Below are 25,789 nucleotides of genomic sequence, written 5' to 3'. Positions count from 1 at the left end.
CCATCCCCGGGGACCCGCTCTTGCTTGGCACCCACTGGCAACTCCAGCAGTCTGTCCATCGACCTCTTGACAGCCTTGGGGGTCTGGGGGGGTCCCGAGCCGGTGAGCGCCACCAGCTCCGCCATCGCGCTGGGCCAGGGCTCCGGGAAAGAGTAGAGGGAGCACAGGGAAGAGGAGCTGCTCCCCAGGATGGAGGACAGGGAGCCCAGGGAGACCAGCGGGGCCCCCGGGGACAGGCACTCCTGGCTCGACGCCTGCATGATGGCCCTGCAGAGAGGAGAGGGAAGAGACCCCGCTGCACCCCGGCCCCCCCAGCGGGACTCGAGGGCATCACCCCCTCCTTGACAGGCAGGCGAGGGTCTGGGGCAGGATCTGGGGGTCTCCCCCAGCACTCACATCTCCAGGGTCCGTGTGACCTCCTCCACATCCCTATGTGTCTGCTGCAGAGATGCTGCCGAGGGAGGGGATACACTGAGCGGCCAGCAGCCCCCGGCACAGCCCCGGGGTCAGGGCTGCCGTGGGGTTCGGCCGATGGTGGGGTGCTCGGTGCCGGGGCCGCTCACCGCTCTGCTTGTCCGGCTGGGCTCTCACCGCTTTCATCTGACGCTTCAACTCCTTCCACAAACTCTGTAGGATTCCCCAGGAGCTGGGTGAGACCGGAGCAGCTCCCGGCCCCACGCCGCAGCCCCCCACGCCACTCCGCACCGCCCCACACAACGCCATACCCCACACCACACCGCGCAACGCCGCGGCACGACAGCCACCTACCCAGAGCCGCTTGACCTGCAGGATGGCGGAGACCAGGCTGAGCTGCAGCACCAGCATGAGGAGCTGGAACAGCTCAGCCAGGGTGAGGCTGTTGGAGCGCGCCATGGCACCGGCTCCGGTGCGGCCACGGCGCTCCGAGTCACCGGCGCGGGTCCGCGGTGCGGATCCCCAGTGACTGCATGGGTTCCCAGTGATGGGCGCCCAACGCTGCTGCTGGTGTGGCAGAGGCGGTGGCTGCAGTCTGCCAAGACGATGCCAGACTGCGGTACCCACTGCCTGCTCCCGCAGGGCTCCGCACCCCACTTTTACAGTACGGCAGCAGGCAGACCCCCCCATTTGTGACATTGCGGGACAGGCAGAGCCCCCCGTTTGTGACACCTGGCAGCCCCCCGTGCCCTCCCCAGCCTGGTACGGGCAGATGCAAGGAGCTCAGGAGGGGCTGGGATGTCCCCCTGGAAATCAGGGGTGGCAGCTGGGGGAAGCCCACAGTCTGCAGGAAGGGGGACCCTGGGGGGGCTTCAGAGGGGAGGGAGAAGGAGAAGGGGAAGGGGAAGGGGAAGGGGAAAGAGGAGAAATTAAAGAGGATCCCCTGGATGCTGAGCCCAGGCCCTGGCTGCTTGACCCCAGCCAGCAGCCAACCCCCCCAGCCGCTTGCTCCCCCCCAGCAGGATAGGGGGACAATCGAGAGGGCAAATGCGAGAAGTAGCGGAAACTCTGGCTAGCGACAAAGTCGGTTTAATTAGTGAAGGGAAATAAAGCACCAAATTGCCAAGAGGTGCCCGAGTGGTCGGTGCCAGCAGCCCAGCCGGGCGATGCTCAGCCAGGGCCCGACCGATGGCTGCGTGGGAAAAGCCCCCCCTGATCTGAGCAGCAGCGCGATGCCAGGCGGGCTGCAGCGTCCCCTCGGCCAGCCGGGGTCAGCTGTGCCTCCCAGCCTGCTGGTGGGGGGCACGGGAGAGGCAGCAGGACCCCCCCCATGGAGAAGAACCTGGGGTGCCGTGGCTGCCCCGGGTTTAGATGCCGCGTCCCACCCGCCCCCAGCTTCTCCGCTCCCTGCTGGGGCCAGGCACGTCCCTGGGCTCCTGCCGGGATTTGGGGGTCTGCACCCCCCCCGGATTTTGCCCCCCGGGGGGGTTCCCTCCCAGTTCCCTGAGGGAGGGCTGCAGGGACATAGCGGTCGCTTCGTGCCCGTGCCGGATGGCCGGGCACGCCGTGCTCGAGTGCGCCGCAACTCCTGCCTGGGTGACGCTGGCTGTAACGGAGCCGGGAGAGACCTCGGTGCCACCCGGGCCAGCCCCGACGGCCGCTATGTGGGGTGCGTGGCAGCAGCGGTGGGGGCTGGGGTCCGGCCCCCCGGCATAGGGTCTCGGTCAGGAGAAGAGTCAGAGGTCACTCGGCCGGAGCTCATCTAGTCATTAGTTGATCGAGATCTAATCAGTCAGTGTAGGGATGTAAAATATTTAATAAGCACAGATGGATTGGTGGTCAGTGCTCTACTCGACGTTAGGGCGGGATACAAAGCTCATCGCGTAAGCTTCCTACATGTATCTTAAATGATACCTGCATGCAAACAACGCCACGTACCAAGCCGTCGGTGCCTGGTGTCAGGTACGGGGTCTCTCAGCCTCGAGAGGGGTCCCTGCTCACGGAGCGTGCTCCCCCCCCCAGACGCCCTGGGTCCTCCAAGGAGCAGCCGGGGAGTGAAGGGTGCCGGGGGAACGGCAGCACCGGTGCTGCTCAGGGTGGGAGCAGGTGCTGCACCCGCCTGGTTTGGGATCCTGCACCGCTGTGATGAGGTTTTGGGGTTTCACTTCTGCTCCGCAGTGAGGCTGGGGGCCTGTCTGCGGGCTGCCCCCCTGGTGCCACCAGCTGCTGCGTTGGCCCCGTGGTCCTACCCGCTTTGGCTCTGAACTTCAAAGCGTGCCGTGCCATGCTGCTGCATGGGTCCCCGGGGAGGGACACCACTGCAGGGTCTCCACCGTGGGATGTTGGCCGCCACGGGCTGGGCTGAGCGGACACCGATGAACCCCGGGACCGACCCGATCCACCTGGGGTGGGCAGCAGCTCCAGAGCTCCTGCCGGGCGCTGCACCCCTTCCCACGGGGAGCCCCGTGAGTTTGTCATCGAAGGTGTCGACGGCCAGATCCTTCCATCCCTCCCAGGCACCATCCTTGCCCCAGCCAGCGCCCAGAGGGGACGGGGCAGGGGCTTCCCCGCTCCCTCAGGACCCTCACCAGGGCTGCCGGAGGCTGGAGCGGCATCTCGGGGGGCTGCGGTGGACCCGGCCCTGGCTGGGCAGGGCGGCAGATGCCGGCGGGCACGTGGGAGGGGGTGGGAGGTGGCCAGGAGCGGTGGCCACAGCTCAGGGCACTGTGGGGTTTTGTGGGCGGTTTCGGGGTGATGCGAGACCCCCGAGCAGCACCGATAACTGGGGGACTGGGGTGGCTCGGGGACCAGGGCCCTGCCAGACAGCGATGCCAACATCGGGGTATGTATGTGTGTCTGTGGACAACTTTATGTCTGTATATCTATCTATACATACGCATCCATGCAGGGAAAGGCTCTGCCCAGCCCTCCCTCCACTGTGGAGCTCGGGATGAGGCTGCGAGGACCAGGCATGGCCCCATGGAGAGAAGGGTCCCTGAGGGTCCCACACCTCTTTGCTGCCCACTCCGTGCACAGCCCCAGCCCACACCAGCTGGTGCTGGTGCCAGTGCTGCAGCCCTCCCCGGGGCATTGAGGCCCCAGGACCCCCCCGCAGCCACCAGGCAGGGGAGGGAAGACACACGCTCCAGGGTTTATTTCCATTGTGTTGGATTTTTTGGGTGCAGGGTGCAATGGGAGGATGCGGGTGCATGCCCTGGCGCATCCACCTGGGGGGCTGGGACCCCTCAGCCCTGCAGCCGGGGCGGCCCCGGCCGGGATGGGGGTCCCACTGTTGGGCTCCTCTCCCCTGATTCTGGTGGACCTCCCACCCGCAGCTCCGTGGGTGGCCAGGGGGTGCTCGGGACGAGCCACCTTCATGGGGCACCCGCGGCCACCACCGTCCTCGGGGGCGGTCGTGGGCAGGGGGTGCATCGGGGGGGTGGGTGCGCGGGGCCATCAGGCAGCTTTGCCCAGGACCAGCACGCTCATGAGGAAGACCATGAGGAAGAAGACCCACATGAAGAATCGGTCCATCACCTTGGCCACCTTCTTCCACTCGCTGGTCCGGCGCTGGGTGGCTCGGTGGTGCCGGAAGCAGCCGGCGATGTAGCCGACGTTCCTCAGCAAGCCGTCGTGGTGGCACAGACAGCGGTCCCGGGGGCAGCCCCCTGCCTCGGTGCCCACCTCCCCCTTCCCGGGGCTCTCCCCCGGCCCCCCAGCGTCCCCGCTGCCCGCCCGCCCGCCCGGCGCCCGCGGAGGGCTCTTGCAGCTCTCGCCCACCTCGTAGACGCAGCAGAGCCGGGCCATGTGGTGGAGGATGAGCCGCCTGGCCCAGGGGGGCACGGGTCGGGCCCCCGGGCCGCAGTGGTGGACATTCATGATGAAGATGGTCAGCGCAGTGGAGGCCGTGATCATGGTCATGGTGGCGATGTAGTACTTCCCTGCGTGGGCAACGAGCGGCGACGCTGCAGCGGAGGGGGTAGAGGCTCACCCCCCCTGCTCCCCGCACCACAGCCACCCCGGCATGGATGCTGCCCATCACCCCGGTGCGGACGCTCTGGTCCCACGGGAGGGTCCTGGGCACCGTGGAGGCTCACCGATGAGCGGGACGCTCTCCGAGGGGGGCATGCTCTCTGCCACCAGCAGCTGGAAGACGGTGAGGGCCAGCAGCACCGTCACCCCCAGCGAGACCTTCTCCCCCGAGTCGGCCGGCAGGTAGAAGCCGAGAGGTGCCAGGAAGGAGACCATGATGCAGGGCAGGAGCAGGTTGAAGATGTAGAAGGAGGCGCGGCGGCGGAGGAGCAGGGTGTAGGTGACGTCGGGGTAGGGCTCGGAGCAGCAGCCATAGGTGATGACGTTCCTCGTGGCCGGCATGCCCAGCACTTCCCACTCCACGTTCTCCACAAAGTCCGTCAGGTCCCCGGTGTCCAGCCGGTTGCGGAGGTCGATCTGGTTCCCGTTGTAGGTCCAGGAGCCGAAGGTGAGGCGGCACCGCTGCCCGTCGAAGGGGAAGTAGGAGACGTCCACCTTGCAGGAGCTCTTGGTGATGGCGGGCGAGTCCCACATGATGTGCCCGTCGGAGCGCAGCACCACGTTGGTCTCCATCGAGCCGCCGAAGTGGTCGTCGGCGCTGGGGGAGGGACGGCTGTGGGGCCGGGATGGCCCCGAGCCCCAGGTGGGGCAAGGGTCTGCGGGGCTGGGGCCGAGCGCCTGCCCCCAGCACCGTGTCCCTTCCCCGTGTCACCCTGCTCGCCAAAGAGGGGGCTCGGTGCCCCTGACTGCCCCCGCGGTGACATGTCCCAGCTGGCAGGTCGGTGCCAGCCCCCCCAGGCTGGTGCCAGCCCCCCCTGTCCCCAGCTTGTCGCCCGGTTGGGGTGACCACCTCCCTGCGTCACCCACACCAGGACGCCTCTGCTCCCACCCCACATGCAGCCGCACAGCCCCAAGGTTGGCAACACCGCGTGCAGCCCCCCCCCAGTCCCAGCCTAAGCCCCCCCCAGCTCGGACAGCAGCGTAGGGGGGGGGTCCCGAGCACAACCCACTTGTTGTAGAGGATGATGTCCGGCCGCCAGACGTAGCTGCTGGGGATGCGGATGCTGTCGATGCCATCGTAGGCATCCTTGTCCCAGGTGAGGTGGGCGTCCAGCCAGGCCTGGCGGACCCACAGGTAGGAGGTGAGGACCTGGTTCCTCTCGTCCTGCCAAGGGGAGAGGGTGGGCGTGGGGGGACAGACACCGGTGCCACCAGCACCCCCCCCTCGACCCTCCAGCCCGGCAGTTTCTGTAAGGATCCCGAGGGGCTGAGCTGCTTTCAAGGGGATTGTACTGGTTTTGGGGGGGTTGGAGAGGTCTGAGCTGGTTTCAAGTGGTCCAAGCTCCTTTTGGGGGGGGGCAGTGCTGGTTTTGGGGGGTCTGAGCTGACTTGGGGGGGTCTGAGCTGACTTGGGGGCAGCTGGGCTGGTTTTGAAAGGTTTGGGCTGGTTTTGAGGGATGAGCATCAGCTCTGGGTCGAGCAGGACCCGCTGGGGGAGAGCAGAGCCCGGCTAAGCGGTGACCAGGAGCGTGACAGGGAAGGTCCCGTTTTGGCCGGGCTGGGCTGCCGGTGCCGGTGCCATGCCCGGCCACTCACCATGTCGATAATCTGGGAGAGGGTGATCTGGAGGGTGACGTTGAGCGCCCGGTCCGTGTCCTCCACGGGGCGCAGGGCACTGGAATAGTTGGCGAAGAGGTCGTGGAGCAGCTTGTAGGCGAACCTGCCCTGCGCCCCCCGGCAGCCTGAGGGGACCCAGACCGGGGCTGGAGGGGCCGCGGCAGCGAATGCAGCCGGACCCCTCCCAAGGGACCCCCAGAACCCGGCCACAGGGAGCCACTGGCAGCCGAGCGAGGTGGAGGAGCATGCCGGGACCCCCACCCCTCCTCGCCACCAGCCCACCGACCCCGTCCCCCACCCAGGGATGCCCGATGCGTGGGGATGCTGCTGCTCGCAGGGGCCAGGGACCCTCTCCCCACGCCCAGGGCTGGGTGGGGGTCAGTGCCCCTTGCCGCCCCCTCTGCCGCTTACCTGGGGCCAGGAGGCAGCTGGCGAGGCAGAGGGCGAGCAGCGGGCGAGCTCCGGGCTCCATCCCGACATGTGCAGGTCCCGGGGGACACGGGGGGGGGGGGGGGACACGTGCTGCCTGCAAGCGCCGGGGTGACGTCAAGGCTGGGGCAGGGCAGGGGGGGCATGGCCCCCCCCCAGGGACTGATAGTCTCTGTGCAGGGGGTAACGGAGAGCGACCCCGAGGGTCCCTGGCTGGGACAGGGTTTGGGTGCAGCTGAGCCCCTTTGGGACGGGTCTGGGTGCTGACGCGCTGCCTGCTGGCTGCCCACCAGCTCCCCAAGCCCAGGGAAGGCTTTGCCCACCAGCCCCCTGAACCATCACTCCCAAGAGACCCTCCTGGCCACGCTGGTGGCAGGCAGCCCCTTCTCTGCCTGCTCCAGGCAGCTCGGGGCCAGGACCACGGTGACAAGGACCGTGCGGCGGGCTGGAGCGGGCAGGGACGAGGTTGCTCCTCACTGTGTTGTCTGGAGCTGCCGGCAGCTTCATGTGCTGAAAACCACGCTCTTGAGGCTCCTCTGGCCCGGGGGGGCTGGGGGCAGAGGGGGTCGCTCCCCAGAATCCTGGCCCAGAGCAAGCTGGAAAAGGGAACCCCAGGGCTGAAAGGGAGACTGTCAGGGCACTGAAGCCCACCGAGGCCGTGGCAGTGCGTGGTGGGAAGAGCTGAGGGCGGATGCTGCGGACCCCAGTGTGGAGGGAGCGCTGTGCACAGCAAGGGGTTCTGGTCTCAGTGAAAGAGCGAGGACAGGGAAGAGGAAGATTATTCCCATTTGGTGAGAACAGAATCCCAGGAGGTTAAGCGACATGACCCAGGAGACAAAGCAGGAAAGTGGCAGAGAAGTCCCTGCCGCAGGGGTGCTGGAGCATCTCCCCAGCTCCGGCCACGCGGGAGGCCAACAACTCCTGCTCCCCCAGCCCCTCCCTGGCACCTTTCCCACACTGATCCTTGGCAGCAGATGCCAAGCAGTGCGCTGATCAGTTTTAAGGCTGGAGGTTTTGTTTCCAGGTAGTGAATTATTCACAGCCAGCCCGGTGTCCCGGCCCTGCTGCTCCTCCGCCCAGGGTAGCAGCTGGGGTTGCAGAGAGGCAATTACGATAATGGAAGGAGGCGAAGCCGGAGCAACCTGGTGTCACATTTAACATGCAAAAATGCCGGCACGGCAGGACAGCCGCCCTGCGTGGGTGAGGACACGCTAATCGCCGCTGCTTTTATAGTGTTCCGTGCCCAAGAGCTGGCACCAGGCAGTTGGGTCCCCCCCAGCCCCAAGCCCAGGAAGAGAGACCACCAGGCACCCAGCATTGCCCCGCCTCAGGAAGCAGAGGTCTGGATTTGTGCCCAGCTGAGGATATTTATCTGTGGTTTATTTAACCCCTTTTTGAACACCCACACATTTTCAGCCTGAACAAACCTGTTCTGTGCTGCACGGAAAAGCGCTTCCCACCATTTGCCATGAGGCTGTAACCTGGCCCGTCCCTCACCTCTTTCCAGAGCTCCCCCTTCCAAGAAAGGACATTTCCCCCCCTCAGCACCACCCCAGCCTCCTCCAGCCCCCTCTCCTTCCCATCTCTGCAAATGGTTCCCAGGAAGACGAGCTCCATCACCCCAGCAGGGACCGAGGCGAGGCCCACCAGTCCGTAGCTCCCCACGTCCTCCTCCACAAGACGGGTGACTTTTTTATTCCAGCTGTTCCTGCTTGCTTCCAAGGCTCCGAAGGAACTTCCCCAATCACCACGACCTTTCAAATGTATTGGAGCGGCCTTGCAGCTCCCTCAGCCCTTATGGGTGCACCCTGCCAGGTCCCAGAGACCTGGGACGCCCGGTCTAAGTGCTCCCTAGCCTCGCCCCTCTCCATCAAGGCAAGTCTTCCTCGCTCCAACCTTTCCCACCGGTCTCAGGGACCTGAAGCTGCTGAAGACCAGTCCTACCAGTAAAGACCAAAATGAAGATGACATCCAGTACCTTTTCCACATCCTTTGTGACCAGGTCCCCGTTCCTGTTCCACACCGACCGTACCTGAAAACACCTTCCCTGTTGCTCCTCACATCCCTCAACAGATTCAGCTCCAGGAGGGTGCAGCTTTCCCCTGCCCCCTCTGGTCCTGTGAGCTGTGCCACCACCCGAGCCAGCCCAAGCCACGGGACACATGCCTATGAAACTGAAATCTTACTTAAGAAGCAAAGGAAACCGTGGGAATACTATAAACATTTTATTTATTGTTTTCAAAAAGACAGGAAAATAATCTAGATCATTTATTTATATTTTTTGTTTTTTTAATAAAAACCTTTACATAATCCTCATGCATAAAGACCTTCAGTGGGCCAATGCAAAGCAGCGCCAGGCAGGCTGGAAGCTGCTGGCCACTGCCAGCACTGGCTGGCTGGCTGTGGCAGGAGGTGCCACTGCAGCAACCCTGAAATCAGAGCAGAGCAATAGACAGCTTTTCTTTTTTTTGTTTCCTTCTTTCAAAAATAGTCAGTTTCTAAACACAGTAAGAGTAAAGACTGTACACACCAGAGCACATTGACACAGTCAGCTGTTCACCTGCAGGATGTTCTTAGGCTGGACAGTGGCTCCGCTCGATGTCACCCAGCGACATGGCAAACACAGAGACGACAGCATGTCCCGGGCACTCGTGCATGTGGCAGTGCGGCTGCACGTACCCCTTACCTACACAGGCAGCAGTCCGGCGGCAAAGAGGCAAGTCCGAAGCGCCTGGGCAGCCAGGCTGCTCTGCTCCTCGGGCAGGTGACCTCTTTTGGCAGTTTCGCTTTCGGCGCAGAATTTGCCCCCTCCCATCAGAAGCCTGGAGTCTGGGAACACGGCAACTATTAGGACAAGCTCCTGTGTTTTACTGCATGCAGGACCCAGGAGACGTCCGTCCTCAGAGGCCTGCACAGCGCAGAGCACGCCATAAGGCACACACAGAGGTGTCACCTCCCTTTCTCCTGAGGCAGGGAAGTAGCTTGCTTTGCTTTTGGAGACAGAGGATGGAGAAACAAGAGAAAAAACACATTCACAGGTCTCCAACTTAGCAAGAGAATGCAGGAAAAGACAATTCTGAACTTCAGTTTCTTCTCCCTCCCCCACCCACAGAGCAAACTTTTAACATAAAGCCCCAGTTAAAGCTTATCCGCGGTCGGTTCAGGTGCCAAAGGTTCATTGGTTTACCAAGTGCAGCCCCACCAAAGCTGGAGTCTGCCCACGGAAAACTGTCCCAGCACTTGCTTCACCATCCTCTGCGCCGCAACGAAAGGAGTGAAAAGGATCTGCCAGGAGCCGAAGCCCACACCGTGCCCCCCTCCACAGGTACAGTCTCGCCTGCAGACAGGTTCGGCAAGAGGTGCTTTATTGATTCTAGGAAAACGTTGTTTGGTTGAGGGTGCCAGCCAGCAAGGTCCAACCAGTCTCAATGCTCCCCCAGGTTACAAAAACTCCTGCGTTAGCCCACATACTAAAGCTGTTTTACACCCCTATGGAAAAACCTGCGTGGCTAGAGGCTGTTTGCCCTCAAAACAAGGGTAAGGGTTAACAAACGGTAAAAACTGTCCATCGGTGGAAGGGATTCTTCCTCAATGAGTCACTACTGTCAGCTCCCGTAGGTAAGACTGGGTGAGGCTGCGGAGCTCCTCCAAGGCATAGTCCTCCGGCATAGGCAGCCTTCCGATGTGGGGAGCGAGCAGGCGAAGAGGGACGCGCTGCAGGTCAGGCGTGGAGTCGGAGATGGGCTCTGGGGTGTGCTGCAGGCTGAGGACCACCCGCAGCAGGTTAGCAACACGCTTGGCCATATCTGGAAAGAGAAGGAAGAGGAATGTTTCTTCATGCTCCACACCACGCTCCGGAGCAGGAGCTAGCACGTGAGCGCTTACAAGCTCGCCCTGCGGAGGGGTGAACTTGAGCAGCGATTCAACGGGAAATTTTGGAGCAAAGGCTGGGTTGGTGGAACCATGCCCTAGTGTGACCTGGCCTTTTCTCAGCTCCAGCAGTGCATCTCCTCTCCCCATACAGACTTCCTCCACGAGTATAATAAAAATTTGGCCTTATTCCTTAGACTAGACCATTTTCTGCAAGCACGCTCACACTTTGTTTAGCACTGTAAAACTAACTATGTACAAGACATTTTATTGCTTATCAACAGACAGTTGTTCAGAGGCCAGACACTGGACGCTGCATCAACCAGCCAAAAAAACCTGCCTGAAATGACCAATAGCTGCAGGTACGGTAACTACTGGAGCAAGACATGGCTCACCTCACCAACCACAGCCTTCCTTCTCAGCACAGGCAAAGGGACAGATAGACCAGCAGCCCAGGTGACAGCCAGTACTAGCTGGCTCTTCCAGCGGGCTGCTAGATATTGATGTCACCATACCTGACTGAGCCAGGCGGTCCTTCGCGCTGTGGCACTGGATCTGCTCTATCCTGTTGCACAGGGACGTCACTTTGGTATGTAACCGCTCTAGCTCGTAGGTGGAACAATCCAGCTGAAAGCAAACAAGAGTCAGCCGCCAAGTCACCCAAAGCCTTTCAGCAGAACCGCTCACAGACTGCCCGAGTGCACTCTAAGCCAAGTCTATACAACAGAAGACAGTCTACACTAAAACCTGCTTGAAGTTAACACCTGAGTGGTGGAAATGGGAAGTCTGGAGCTGTATTAGAGGGGACTGACATGCAGACTCCCCACTAACCAGCTAACTGCTAGTTTTGTTCCTTCTTCACTTACCTCACCGTCGTGCTCCATACAGCATGTTTGCAGGGCAGAGCCCACATCTTATTTTGACAGCATTGACCAAATCTCTCTGTATTTTCAGAGATGCACCACATTCTGTTTGCTAGTGTCTCCAAAAGGGAAACACTAACATCAGCACTGAACAGCGAGTAAAAGGTTATTCTAAAAGCAAGAACGTGTATGAGCTTCCAAACTATAGGAAGAAAAATACAATTGTTTTAGTCTGTTACCTGTTGAATCCTATCAAGCATCTCAATAACACGGATGTAATCTAGGTAGACCAGCCCTGCCATCTCCCAGTCCTGGATGAGTGCACTACGCTCTGGAGGGGCAAGATCTTCCAGGAATCCTTTCAGGTACTTGTAGTTTTCATTAATAATAGCATCTAAAGAGAACAAGCACGTCAGTAAGAGAGCAAAAGGGTCTCTTAGAAGTCATCAATTGTTAAAGAAAAAGCAACTAATGGACTGTACTGTCAGTCAGTTTTGTAATTCCTTGACAGTATCAGTCACAGCCAGAAACGCATACTTGATTTATGACCTACAAAAGGCAAGTCTGAGGCCATCCCACCTCCTAGAGTAGGGACACCCACAGGATCAGGGCTCCAGGAATGCTACCACTGCCCTTGTTCCCTGAGGCACCTCTGGCACAGGAAGGTGGATGCACAGAAGATTAAGCACTGCCCTTTTCATGTGTTTGCAGTGAAGAATCATCACGCCAGATATCAAGCGAGAACTATTTTGAAACAGCCAGTCACTCTCTACTAGCCCTGTTGCTAGGAACACAGCCCTACCCCTTCATACTATTAACGCCCAATGACTTCTCTTCCTACTATGTTTGTGTGCTGTTCGAAAGACAGACTGAAAAAACTTCAGAGAGCAGACTCACCTGAGGCTAAGTGCCTGACAACCAGCTTGTGACACTGGTTCCAGTGCCCAGCCTTGAACAAGAAGAGGGCTTCTTTATGCTTGTCACCCTCCATCCTTGCTCGAACTGCCTTTGCTTCGTGAATCCACTCCGGGGGAACGCAGAGCCTCTGTGTCAGAAAAGTCTCCTTGGCCCAAGACTCTGGTGTCTCACAGAGAACGCAATGCCGGTTTAGGAGTTCCCGCACTGCCTTCTCCCGTATGCTGGGGGAAGGGAGGACAAGGTGTTATTCCAACAAGCAATCCTTCGTATCACTCCATCAGAAGATACAGTTCAATACAAGCAGCCGAGGACTGAACAAGGCAGCAGAGAGCTGCGTTATACTTATTGGTGCCGGCAGAGGCACGGGCGTAACAGATGGCAAAAGCCAGCCTTGCCGGGCCTTGAACAGTATTACTGCAGGATATTAAGAAAAGTTCTAAAATCAGGTGAATTCCTTCAGTGCAGGTTAACCACTAAGAATGAAGTCATCGCTAGTGTTTTGTAACATCTCAAATGTTGTAAGCTTAAGAACATTTAAGTATGATCCAGGCCCCTAAAAGGAATATACAGGCCCTATTTGAAGTTATCGGTTGGAAATAAATTCTATTGCAATGTATTAATGGTAGCTGTAAACATTAACAGCAAAAGACACCTTTCCACAAAAGATGTATTATTTACAAATTTAAGACAATTTTTTGTCAAGTCTGTATTTCACAACAGAAGCAAAACATGCATTTTGGTGATTCCCAAGCTTTCCTTTCAAACACACTTGCTTCTCTTCAGCTCCAATGGGAACAGTTCTAGTATTTTGCATTAATGACGTTTTCATGACAAGTTCTTGAACATCATAAGCTTGCTGAGCCAGAGACAAGATACAGAGCCACAGGATATCAAAGTGAGTACGAGATCTGCTTCTATAGCACCGTTCAGCAGTTACAGTCATTACAACACAATACTATTTAACATCTAACAAGACATTTAACTAAGCAGAATTATTCATGCCACTTGTAAAAACTGTGTGCTGGGATTACAAGTGGCATGAAGTTCTCCAGCTGTGCAGTTCCAGTTTAATGTGAGAGAAGCCATGATAATTACAGTATACATAGCAGATCTATAAAACAGAGAACACATTATTTTCAAGAAAAAAAAATAGTAAAAAAAATTTTTTACTCACTGCATATCAGGCTCATGCAGCAGTATAAAAACAGCCCATTCCCAAAGCCCTTCACTTTCAAGCTGGGCAGCATAGCTAGCATTCAGCACTCCTTGACTCTGCTTGAATAGATGGGTATAATTCAGGGCTCTGAGCACTTCCCACAGGTGCCAACTGAGACGATAGTCCAGAGGGTCAGATGTCACACTCCTGGGATCAAGCAGCTGGTCAAGATCATAGTGCCTGTAGGGAAAAATATTTGCAACATAAAACAGCTAACTGTATCCACATAATAAAATCAGAAATTGGTGCTACTTAGTGCCTTCCCTTCACCAACCTCCAATTATTCTATATATGTGATTTATGTGGGTGTGGGTTTTGGGGTTTTTGTTTTACTTTAAAAAAAAAAAAAGAGATAGGACCAACTGTTAAAATTCTTTTGCTCGTCTTTTAAGTCTGCATCCAGACTGTCACAGCCTTTTCTTTTGTATGTGCTCTTCCTGTAGATTTCTCAATGCCTCAATCTCAAAGGCAACTATGGTAAAGCAAGATTACTGCACTCTTCAGACTCAGAAAACACTTAAGGAAAAAAAAACAACCCACAGTTGTGCTCCAAAGCTTAAGTTTCATCATCTATGCTATCACCAGCAGTGACAGTGTCACCACATTCTGTAAGGGTGTACATGCAAGGCAGGTTTTTGCCTACTGTCAGTGGTTCAGTAAACACTGAAGCTGATTTCATAGCCCTGTACTGGGAATTCAAGAAGTCACTGACTGATCAAGATTTAGAAAAATAGTTTTTCACCTGTCACTGTAGAGCTTTAACAAATGGAAACAGACATCTCTCAAAGGTCTTCCTGCATTATCATCTTCTTCAATTACACAACCAGAACCTTCTAGGTAAGGAGGCAGGGGACAGCAGGCGTATTTTTCACACTCCGGTGTGTTCTAAAGAAATAGTTTTAACAGTAAGTTTAAAGATAGAATCTGGACAGCTAAGCCAGCAGCACGAAACACACTGAGTCAACAAGAACCATTTTACAGGGCACTGAACTACAGAAGAACTGTTGTCTTCCATACCATCTAACCACTCTGGGTCACCAAAATAGTCCTGATGTTTTCACTGCTGGCAAGAACACTAGACCTGCATTTGGAAGAGCGCTCCATGTCCTGCTGGTTTCCAGTTATTAGCCCTCCTACATGAAGTCCTGGAAACAAGCTGTATCCACTTTTCCTCCGCATCATCGGGCTGCAGCGAGACCACACCCACGTTCTAACCTAGTAGCATCTTAAGTTCAAGTCATGATAAAACTACAGCTTGGTGTTTTGAAGTGATGAACACATTATACTGACATATGACGTACAAAGATAACACTGAATATTCCTGTGGCATTAAGCACGCATCAATTAGAAGTTACTAGACTTGATGCTGCACTTGGGCTATCTTTAGGCATACAGATCAAGGGGTGAACTATCTTTAGTTAAATGATTAAACACTTTTTTCAACAGAACCCTTTGTCTTTTTGTATACAGAAGCTGACAGCTCTACAGCAACAAACAAGGCTTTGCATAATGCATGCAGCCATGCACTGTCTGTAGGATAGCTTCCACATTTGCTGTAGAAACAGCAAGTGGAACAAACAGGGAGTATGGTTCGGCAAAGACTATTTTGGAAGTCAGGCAGCTGGGTATTAATCATCACATTGGGAAAGCTGACTGGCTACCTAGCTCAAATGGCCTTCCTGCTGCTGGCCACTATCCATCTTCCTAATTTTGTCTAGCTATCAAACACCTGAAAACACTCAATCAGTGGGAGATAGGCTTCAAATAAGTCACTACCAGAACACCCTAAAGAGCAGGTCCTAAGCTTCTCAAGTGACTAGAATTACCAACAGGTTCAACCCCAGTGCTTTATTCCCATGCCAGTGGGGGAAGTGAACTGCTGCAAAAACTCATCATTAAAGCCGGTGAAGGAATCCGATGCTGTGACAACTGAAATAATGAACCCATACGCAATTCCTCCGCAGCAACAATTGACTGCTCACAGAAGTCTCAGTGCAGCATCAGACAGACAACTCCTTTTAGCCAGGCATGACTGACCTACCTGAAACGCTGACTCGTACATGGCAAGTGCCTTGGAAATAGAAGCTGTTGGAGGAAGCAGGTACCAGAGGTGGACAGCCATGCAACGCTTCCAGTCCAGCAGCGAGCATACATTGATACTTATTCTCTCTGATAACTGCCACACCTAAAGAAACAAATGACTAAGTTTAGTCAAACTTACTGCACAATGGTCAGTACATACCAGGCATGCAAGACCATGAGGTTACGTTAGTAAAAAAAACAGGTCAACACCTTGTACTCCTTCCTGCCGTGTACCATGTGCTGTGGTTGAGTGTCACAGCTTAAATGTACCGTTGTCAAGAAGGGGAAGTCAAGCCAATGACAAAACAGCCGAGTAACAGAACTTACAGGCTTTCCTGCAAGCAGGGCAAAGATCCGCAGTCTCTCTTCCTGGATGAAGCAGTCTGCCTGCAGCCTGTGCCAGTCCACCAGCTGCATGGTGAGGAGGTCCCGAATGGGCTGGCTACCTGCCAGCTGGGAGAGGAGCAGAGCAAGCCTGTGATCACCTAGAACAGGAGACAACAGCACATGAGCTAAATCCTTCCGTCTACCTGTGCCACAGCTATCTGTTTCTGAGTTGTGAGGCACTCTGATCAGCCTATAGCTGCATGATTGTTTTTTGTGCACAATTTCTCATCAAATAAACCACTCCACAAACACCTACTAGAATGGGGGTGGGGGAGAAGACAAAGGAATGGGAAGGACAGATTCCCCAAAGGAAACAAATGAACGGAAGTTTTAAGATGTGAGCCAACATAAAAGACCAAGATGAAACTAGCCATTAGGCTCTGAAAATACACATTTTTAAAACAAATGTAAAGTGGCTTAACAGAAGTGCAATTAAAAATAACAGTAATTAAAAAAACATTCAAAGGAAATACTATGCAAAAAAACAGTTCCAAATGCAATACAGCATCACTTCCTCACTCTAGAAGAGCAGACAAGTAAGCCAGTGTAAATGTGACCAGGTACTCAAGCAGCAAATGGACAAGCCAGCCCCCACCTTAATCACTGTCTGACAAGGGAAAACTCCATACTCAGAGTGGCCAGTTACTATCAGCTCTCAAAGTTTAAATTCTCTTTATGTGTCTCCCTTCCCCCTCCCCCCAAAAAACAGAGAGATTTAAGCATCTTACCTGACTGCTGTGCCAGCCTGCAAGCTTCACCAATTCTCTTCCCAGTAAGGCAGCTGAACACAGCCTCTATGTGATTACCATGTCGGGACAAAGAGACTTCCTCCTCAATTCGTCCTGCAGCAGTCTCTGAGAGCCAGTGAGAGAAGGCTTTCCTACGCTCCAGGGCCAGGATGTATTCACTGGGGTCCTCCAAGCTGGCCTCTAACTCTCTCAGGTTCCCCCAAATCGCTTCACATAAAGTCCACGCCAAGCACCAGTGCTTCACAACAGCTGTCAGGACAGAGTTACTCAGTCATCAGGAGTGAAAACATACAGAAGAATATTTAGAGAGGACTCATATAAGATTATAAGCATAACCTTGTAGGATATCTTAAAGGATATCCTACTGTTACAAGTCAACGCAGGAAGTCAGCTAGCTCCCCAATGCCAACCACCATGCTTATGCTTTCAGAAAGAATGCTGAGGTACAGTCAATTTTTCTGTTTTATTCACATTTCACTGCTCTGATGCAACCTGAAATTAACCTGAATGGGACAGTTTTCCAGATTCGCTATCGTCATCGTGAAAAGAATTATTCCATACTCGCCTTCTGTCACAGCAGGATCCTCGGATGCCTTCCTAACCCAGTCAGCATAGTCGTGAATAGCAGAAACTCCTGGGTTGGGCTCTAGAAGAGGACAGTGCTCATCCATATGGACAGTGCTATGTTTCAGCTTTATCTCCAGAGGGATGAGATACAGCTGTTTGCCTCTGTCCATCTTCCCTTGTTCTAAGCTCAGCTTCTCCACATGAACCTTGAAAGAAGATTCTGAGAGTCTGGAGAAAAAGAAGATAAAACCAGGTAGCAATGTTCTGAATTGTTCTCCCTGCAAGTGAGCTGCACCCATCACGGAGCAGCTGCATTATGCAGCTTGTCCTAATTTTAACTTAAAGACAGTAAGACAGATGATCCAAGGTCAACAGCTAGGTATGAAGAACCTGCTTACAGTCTGGGATTCAGAACCAGACTTTGGCAAATAAACATCATTGAACTGGGTGCTTCCAGCTCTTAAAAGGCCATTAGCACACCTTGCCATACCCCACTGCATTTTGTGAGAGCACCTCATTCTGCCAGCAAATCAGATATGCTGGAGAACATCAACTGAACAAGCTTTTTGGAAGACTTAAATGGTAGAACATCTAGCTATATTCCAGTCAAGTTTAGGTATGGAGTTACGCAGCCCAGGAAAGGTTTGTATACTGCTTTATATACAAGCAGAATTGAAGGCATCTGAATTCAGAAGCTAAGCAAGAAATTTTTTAGGTAGGGCAGATATCCTCAGGGAAGATCAACAGCAGATTAGAAGCTTCCTGAAAACAATTTTGAACTTTCCCTCTTTAACCTTTTGCTGGATGATGGTGCTATATACTTGTTAAAAAAGTAACTACTCTCATTACACTGTTCCAGGCCTTTGAGATACAGAGTTTTGTAAAGTAGCAACCTGAAGGAAATCTCCCTGGCTAACATGATTTTGCACCACTTCTGCATACCAAAAGGAATATTAAGCTGAATTTCAAAAAAGTATCAAGCTACAATCAAGATTCTTTCAAACATGAAGAGGGAGTATGTCAGAACCATCCTGAAGGAAACTACTACTTACGATTTTGGAGCAACAGGAGTTGGCAGGAATCCGTACTCCACGGTCTCACACTGAAGATCTTCCATTTCACTTGATCCACTCAACTTATCTCCACAATTGACAAGTGTCCAGTTGGGTCCCCAACCAACACGAAATGAGCGCCCCATGAAGAGTGCCATATCCATCAGTAGCTTCCCTTTTCCATAGGTGATGGACTTTTCCAGAGGTACAAGCCCCTGCTGCCTGCGGACACCAACTGTTTTCATCTGTACCTCAGGGACTGATGGTGGTACGGAGAATGTAGATGCTAATGGAGAAGTCGCCGACCAAAGGGCAACAGAAGGGGGACTGCTTGAAGTCCTTGGTCCCTTGAAGTCTTGCAGAGCAGCATTCGGTGACTGGAAAATTACATTAGCAAATTTGGATTGCAGCAGCCCACCAACTGGAGGGAAGAAGCAGGAAGAACATTTAAGTGAATGGGGTACTCCCTTTTCAGGCAGTAGATTTCTGATATTTTAAAGGTATTTTAGTACTTAGGCAGCCAGTGAAAACATTTGCCATGGTTTGTGATGGTAACACATAGCTAAGTGTGATTATCTGCAGTACTGAGAACTGCAAAACCCACCATGCACAGCCCGCTTTGCATTATCCAAACTAAAGCACGTGATATCACACTAAGAACAGTACACAGCCAGTCTCACTCCAAAATGCACAGTTTCCAAAGAAGTCACTAATTTAACAGGTATTGTCATAGTCGGACCATTAGAACAGAAGCATCTCCCAGAGAGAGTAGACACCGATTGCTATTAACAGGAACAGGGCTGAAACTGTCCCCACAAAAACATCTCAGGTCTGCCCATTTAATTCAGGAAGCAACTCCATGCTTGTTACTAGAGGTATTATTCCTATTGAAGTCACCAGTTTGTGGCTGTATTGAGTGTAAACAGTAAGGTTTTGGTAGCAGGGGTGCTGCAGGGGTGGTCTCTATGAGAAGAGGCCAGGGGCCGCCCTGTGCTGGACACAGATGAGCCCATCAGGGGAGTTTGTGGCACCTCTGAACCGATCAGCAAAGTTGGTGGTGCCTTTGTGAGAACTTAAAAAAGGGCAGAAGATGCCACAGAGGCAGAAAAAGAAAAGTGAAAACAGCAGTGGGAACATGAGGTCAAGAGAAAGAAGAGGGGAAGAGATGCTCCAGCACCAGAGCAGGTATTTTCCTGGCAGCCCTCAGGAGACAACGCACACTGGAGTAGGGGAAAAGTGTGAGGAAGAAGGAGTGGTAAAGAGGAACTGCTCTGGACTGACTGCAATCCCCCATTCCCATCCCCACTGACCCCCTGGAGTGGGCAGGAGATAGAGGAGTCAGGAATGAAGGAGGGAAGTTGAGCCTGGGAAAGCAGGGGCAGGGTAGGAAAGTGTTGTTTTAATTTGTCTTTGTTTCTCACTACCCAAACCTATTTTAACTGGCAATAAATTCATTTTACTCAAGTCAAGCCTGCTTACCAGTTACTGTCACAAGCAAAACAATCTCCGTTTTTATCTTAACCCTTTTTTCATCCAGTTTTCTCCCCCTGTCCTGTTGAGGAGGGGGAGTGAGAGAGCAGCTGGGTGAGCATCTGGCTGCTGGCCAAAGCTAACCCACCACAGCACACAACTGTTCTACCATATGTTCAGCCAGTCATACGATTTTGCCTGTTAGTATGAGAATTAGACTCTTTCTTCAAGCAGTATGTGGTTTCTCACAATACCCGAGTATCTTTTCTGTCCTTGTGATTTTGAAATAGGGAGCCTCGGAGAACAGATCTCTTGAGAAGTATCCATTTTTACAGGTTGCTTCCCAGGATAATGATCCAGGATCAAGTCTAGGTCATCTTCATCAGCAAGCAAGGAAGCTTTCATAATCTAAAAAAGGTGATAAGTCAAGCCTGCACATTAGCAATCATTCTCACAGCAGAAGCTAACTGATCTAATCAGCTCCTTTCCCAACCAAGATAACTTCTATGTGCTGCACATGACCAAACACTCAAGTCACAAATATTTCAAGTAACAGTGAAGGCACACAGTTCAGGAGAACCGACAGCAAGCTTGCCAGTTGGTGCTAACCTTTTACAAACTAGTAGTTACATCAGTGTCACAGTACTTGTTAGGATGGGTGTGAAGTCCTAAAATAATCACGTTTTCTTAGATCTTAGCTCTATTTACTTGTTTTTCAGCTTAATAATTCCACTATGCTTTCCTTATGTTTACAAATTAAAAACACAGGTAGAAGCCCACAAGTGTTCCAGGCACTATCCTTTCACCAACCAATCACACACACCAAAACCCAAGTCAAGACCAGTTATCCTATTACCTTGTTTTCCACAAACTGGGCCCAAGGCAGTTGTGCCTAGATATTAGTTCAGCTTATCACATTGCCCACACTTCAGAATTTGGAAATCTGAATTCTAGCCTTAAGACAATTTTCATTTCTGCATTAAACTTTTCATGTCTATAAAGGTTTACCACAGAAACACACAAGTCTAATGTGTACGTTTTAATTGTACTATAGGTGTGATGTATAGTTTATTACAAGTTGGTATGTAAGTACACCTGGGGAGGCAAACTGAGAAGTTAGTGAGAGGTATTACCAAGTACTCTCTTTCAGAGAAAGGAAGTTGCAAGACACTAACCTGCAAGACATGTGGGTTAATACCCAGGGTTGATGCGATGTGAGTTGAAGCAGGCACTGCCTCCTGCTCTTCTATCATGTTATCTGCTACAGTGGACTCCTGGGGAGGCTCCTGGGTGATGTCTGCCATATCACTGTCCAGTTCCACAACCCTGCCCAGCTGCTCCACTTCTGGGGTCTGCAGACACATGCAGAGGCCACATCAGACAACAGCAGATTGCAACAGCTTGCCGAGAAAGAGTATTTAATAGTTTCAACAATCACCTGCAAATGAAGAGGAGTACTCCCTTGCTTGTGTCAAGACTCCACATTAAGTTTAGAGATGAATATTTATAACCTATTCCCATTTTCTTCAGAGTTGTAACATAACAGCACAAGTTAAAGTGAAGGAGAAGTCACGGTTTAGTGATGCCCTCCTGAAGTTTCCCAAGTTCTGCCATTCAGTTTAAGAAACTATTCTTCAGCTTTCCATTTTTCATGTGACCAACAAAAAGAAAAGAGAGTTTTGTGTATCCTGCCTTTCTCCCCTTCTCCCTCAAAAATCACACAAAGTAAAGTTTCCTGTACCAATGTTCAGCCTGGGACATCTCAGATGACTGAGCAACCAGTTTAAAAGCAGTGATTCTCCAGCATTAATGTGTGATACCACTGGTGGCTGATGAGCAGATGAGTCACTGTAATATCTGCTTTTTTTTCCCCAGCTGTGACATAGTACAAATTAAAAACTGAGTCTATATTCCACAAAGAACTTAACAGAAGTTTTAAGTGGACATGAGCCCTTTCAAGATCTTGTAAGGCTGGGCCACAGAGTGGGTGTGTGCACACATGTATGTGTAAAGTTTTTTTTTTTTTTTGTTAATTTTAAACCAGGACACAACTGTCATTGGACTGGAAAGTTGTGGGGTTTTTCCAACGATATTCTGCTTATCACTAGCACATCAGCAGTTAGAAAGTTAAATATAGTAGTTCTCTTCTTCCAATCTGCAGCTAAATTTCTCAACTCTACTGCTAGTCCAACGCAAGAGGAAGAATTAATTTTATGATTTTTCCTGAAGGCAATCGCATGGCATCACCTTTGTGATGAGCCTGAGGTGACCTCTACACACCTTCAATCACTTAAGACAACTTGTACTCACACTCCAAGCAGGGCCAGAAAACATTCAGCCAGTACAAACAACAAGCAGGTATCTGAATTAACTCTTACCACTGTCATTGCCTCTAGTTCTGCCCAGCTTGCTGACTGTGGTGACAGCAGGGTCTCCTGATAGGACATCGCAGCGAGCCCCCCGAGCCGGTACCAAACCACAGAGCGTGACAGCGTGCTGCAAGCCATTCAACTATTTGTCAGTTCTGCTACCAGGAACTGTTTGACAGGACAAAACCCCCTGGAGAATGCCATTCACTGCTGGTATTGTGCAGCTAACAGGCCACCCTGAAAGAAGCACCTGGCCCAGGAGTAATTAGCCTGTGTCACATTAACTGAAGGGCCTTCAGGTTCTAACCAGGTGACCCTTTGGTTCCTGATGGGCTCTAATCCCAAACCTGGGCTGCAGTGCACTGGTTTTGCTCTAGTCTAACCACTCCTGCTGCTTAGATAGGAGTGTCCTGTGAAAGATTCATGCCTACAGCTTACTTAGTTTCCAGAAGCAACAACGTACAGACTGCTGAAGCAATGCTCTGGAGCAATGCATATATATGAGCAAAGAAACCGTGGCAGATAGTACACTGGAAATCATGCTAAGGAATTTAAAAGCATATTCAAATGGCTGCTTCTTAGCTCATTAGAATCCACCAAGAAATGCAATGAAGGTTATCAGATGAGGCAGATAAAATTAGACTAAGGGGTCTGTAAAGATAGAACTTAATGGCAGACATGGAAAGAGCCTTAGCTAGTGGTATCTGAGTATGCCTACAGTATGCAGAACAGATTTACAAGTCAAAATATGGTTACAAACACAAAAGTTTCATTATTGCCTTCATTGTGCTTTAATGCAGCCAGGTCCCTGGTGTAACTATTTCCTGTGGACCTTGCAACATTAATAAATTCATTAATATTCAAGTTAGTGAAGGAAGAAAAAAAAAACCCAAACCCCAAAACAAGCCTAGATCCTAAATGCTTCTTACAAACCAAAGAATATTACTTTCAGATGCTTTACACACCAAGAGCTTGACAAGCTTTTAAACCATGGTATGAGTTTCTCAGAGGTTTGGGAAATTAAGCTAGATGTTTTTCCTATTTTCAGAAATGAAAACCTTAATTAATGGTATGCAAATCAAAGAGGTTAATTAACCTGGACAAGTTTTTGCTAAGTACATTTCAATCTATAAGATAGGCCTGAATAAGTCACACGTATTCCCAGTATTTTTGACTGCTTAAAACATCAGCTCTGGTTCCCATTAATCTGAAGAAGCAGCAAGAAGGAAAACTGAAAGGTGGTACACACAGGCAAGTCTGTTACAGACAGCCATGTGTTAATCTCAAATAACATGCAAATGCTTAAGGAATGTACTTTATGAGAGCAGGATGAACTAGCAGGTTTTAATTAGCCAGTGAGCCAGGAGGAGCAATAAAGCAGCAGCTGTACACTACTTTGGGATTCTCCAAAGCAGAATCCATAGAAGAGGTGGCAGCTCACCTCATCTGTCACTACAGTAGTATGTTCCGCTCAAAGAGCAGACTGTACTGTTACTGGCTCTCTGCTCGTATGGTGATCAGGACTCCTACTACTGGGATCCTGAAACGCACCAGCGCTGGCTGTACTGAAAGGCATTCAGGTGAACTGCTGCTGCCAGACCTTTATTTTGGGCCCCTCTAACCTGCATGGAGGCCTAAAGCGGCAGAGTGGAATGGCTCAGGCATTTCTACAAAGGTTATAACTAGATCACAGACTACGTAAGATTAAAAACAACTCCACGTTGATTTAATGTTTTCCTACCACAAAAGTAACGAAATGGTTCTTTTGCACAAGCAGTGACGAAGTGTGATTTGTTGTATCCCCTGATACTACCAACAGAGACCCTTGTCCAGAATGGCTATAGGTTACCCAAAGCCATTGGCCAACGAAGAGAAATACTGCTATAACGTTTCCTGGTTTCAAAAGAACTAGACCCAGCACAATAAAGAAAAAAAACCAAAAAGCCCCAAAAGAAAAAAGTGTTCAACCTATTTGACAGTACTGCCTCTTAAGCTGTTTTTCATGCTTTGACTTCAGAGATGCAGAAATACAACTCTCCTCCTCCGCTTCCCCATGCTATGACACATCATGAACACCGGCCACATGCCAAGCAGCGCCTTGGCACATGATCTATGCCTCAGGGAGCTGCAAGCTCCGAGATCGCCTTTCACCGCAGTCACGGATTACTGAAGGGTAAAACAGAAAGCCTGCTTATGCACAGCAACAAAAACCTCTCAGCACATCCTATCCAGCTGCTAAATACCATCTGCTCAGCCCTCCTGCACACGCTAACTGCTGAAAGTTTACTTTCACAACTAGGCAATCGAGAACACAGTTTTGGAAAAAAAAATCTGCTCTCTGCACTTGCTTTCTCTTTTATGACAAGTTACTTCAAAAAGCTATAGGTAGCTCACAAATGTTTACCATTAACACCCGGCATAAAGAGCATATTCTATCCCACTAATGCCAGGATGCCTTCCAAATAGGCTGCTTTTTCACCCACAATGAAGCAGCTCCTAATTCAGCTTGACGATAACCATATTAATTATATTTGGAAAACGCAAGTGTATCAGCTGCAATTAGACTAACCTTTAAACCCACGTAAAAGGATTTTTTAAAAAAATCAAATTAACATTAGACCTTAAGGGGTTACCAATGCACTGGATAAAATGCTACCTTCCCTATGCAAGACAGAGGCATACCACTGAGGATGTTTTACAAAGCTTTAGAAGCAGTCACATCCAACGCAAATACACTTAAAAATCCAGGATATAACCAGCCTTAAAAAAGTAATTTTTAATAAAAATAGAGCACATTCTTAAAATATAAAGCATACAGTCTTGCATACTAAATGATGGTTAAGTCAAATTAATGCACAATATCATTCTCAAGGCAGGCAGCACAAGGCATTATAATCATATAGCATATATTCAATATTCACAAAAACAAGTTTTCTTCCATAAGTGGTGCAAATATGCCAAACTCAATCGAGACCAGAATTTAAACAAGAAACAAGGATTTAAAGCATTCCCATCCCTACACACCCTCAGTATGAAATGTCAATTATCTTAAAAAAGAACATGCAAACACTCATCAAGAGGTCAGAAGAGCTACTGAGTTTGTGCAAGTTTGTGTAAGGTTCTGCTCTTCAGTTTCCAGGCTACTTGTTACTCCAACAACCCCTCCCCAGGGACCGGCTAATTCTTCAAATTTCATTTTATGAATTCCCTTTTAGTCACTGTCCTCCTTCTACCTGAGATGGAGGTGTTGGCTTGCCATTTAGGGTCATTTGCTGGGGTGGCAGATGCCCTGGGGGTGGCACAGGTGTAGTTTTTAACTTCTTTGTGTCCACTTTTGAAGGATGCTCTTCCTCTTCCTCATCTGAATCTTGCAAGCCATACTTGGAAAAGTGTGCCACCTGTGTAATGAGAAGGGCAAATATGTCACACCTTGGAAGAGAGATTTCAGGCATCCATTTCTGAAAGGCCTGAACAATGAGCTGGCATTAACTGTCCACCTTACACAGCAGTTGTGACACCTGGAACAAAATCAGCTTTTGCACAGACCAAGAACATCTGCTGTATGCAGGTCTTCAGTCAAAGAACTTTTGATTTTGATCAGTTTGGCGAGGACACTTTGCACTACAGCTGACAGACTTGAGAGAGTTTACAGAAGTTTAGCAAAGTTTTTGAATTGTTAGAATCTCCTGAGAACCTACTTCAGACTACTTCCAATATTCTTGTAAGTCACTTTACAACTAGAACAAAAACGTTA

General features: G+C 51.5%; 2 protein-coding genes across 3 annotated transcripts in view; both read right to left on the bottom strand.

Moving 5' to 3' along the window:
* Positions 1 to 3,113: 3,113 nt before the first annotated feature.
* CHRNA10 (cholinergic receptor nicotinic alpha 10 subunit) lies at positions 3,114 to 6,538 on the bottom strand. The gene is made up of 5 exons (XM_052812688.1): positions 6,475 to 6,538; positions 6,043 to 6,188; positions 5,457 to 5,611; positions 4,512 to 5,044; positions 3,114 to 4,355 (listed from the first exon to the last, which is right to left on the bottom strand). Exons 1-5 carry the CDS (start codon positions 6,533 to 6,535, stop codon positions 3,871 to 3,873), a joined length of 1,380 nt encoding a protein of 459 aa, XP_052668648.1. The 5' UTR covers positions 6,536 to 6,538; the 3' UTR covers positions 3,114 to 3,870.
* Positions 6,539 to 8,949: 2,411 nt separating this feature from the next.
* NUP98 (nucleoporin 98 and 96 precursor) overlaps positions 8,950 to 25,789 on the bottom strand; it is a 40,945-nt gene continuing 24,105 nt past the window's right edge. For both annotated transcript variants that reach the window (XM_052812204.1, XM_052812205.1), the window contains exons 20-33: positions 25,269 to 25,433; positions 20,842 to 21,018; positions 19,921 to 20,074; positions 18,197 to 18,617; positions 17,143 to 17,372; positions 16,557 to 16,826; positions 15,769 to 15,926; positions 15,401 to 15,544; positions 14,102 to 14,244; positions 13,318 to 13,539; positions 12,123 to 12,364; positions 11,465 to 11,619; positions 10,878 to 10,989; positions 8,950 to 10,298 (exon numbers count right to left, since the gene is read on the bottom strand). In XM_052812204.1, the coding sequence (XP_052668164.1) occupies positions 10,081 to 10,298; positions 10,878 to 10,989; positions 11,465 to 11,619; positions 12,123 to 12,364; positions 13,318 to 13,539; positions 14,102 to 14,244; positions 15,401 to 15,544; positions 15,769 to 15,926; positions 16,557 to 16,826; positions 17,143 to 17,372; positions 18,197 to 18,617; positions 19,921 to 20,074; positions 20,842 to 21,018; positions 25,269 to 25,433 (2,811 nt within the window). In that variant the 3' untranslated portion in view covers positions 8,950 to 10,080. The remainder of the gene's footprint in view (positions 10,299 to 10,877; positions 10,990 to 11,464; positions 11,620 to 12,122; positions 12,365 to 13,317; positions 13,540 to 14,101; positions 14,245 to 15,400; positions 15,545 to 15,768; positions 15,927 to 16,556; positions 16,827 to 17,142; positions 17,373 to 18,196; positions 18,618 to 19,920; positions 20,075 to 20,841; positions 21,019 to 25,268; positions 25,434 to 25,789) is intronic.

The sequence above is a fragment of the Harpia harpyja genome, chromosome 17, assembly GCF_026419915.1.
Source record: "Harpia harpyja isolate bHarHar1 chromosome 17, bHarHar1 primary haplotype, whole genome shotgun sequence".
NCBI lineage: Eukaryota > Metazoa > Chordata > Aves > Accipitriformes > Accipitridae > Harpia > Harpia harpyja.
The sequence above is the reverse complement of the archived record's forward strand: the minus strand, read 5'-3'. Positions and strand labels throughout refer to the sequence as shown.

What these genes read in the sequence shown, in the direction of transcription:
- CHRNA10 (XM_052812688.1), bottom strand. Translation starts at nt 6,535, where the DNA reads ATGGAGCCCGGAGCTCGCCCGCTGCTCGCCCTCTGCCTCGCCAGCTGC. An exon ending in TCTCCCAGATTATCGACATG is followed by an intron (nt 5,612 to 6,042) that starts GTGAGTGGCCGG and finishes TCCCCTTGGCAG; the next exon opens with GACGAGAGGAACCAGGTCCT. An exon ending in GACATCATCCTCTACAACAA is followed by an intron (nt 5,045 to 5,456) that starts GTGGGTTGTGCT and finishes TCCCTCCCCCAG; the next exon opens with CGCCGACGACCACTTCGGCG.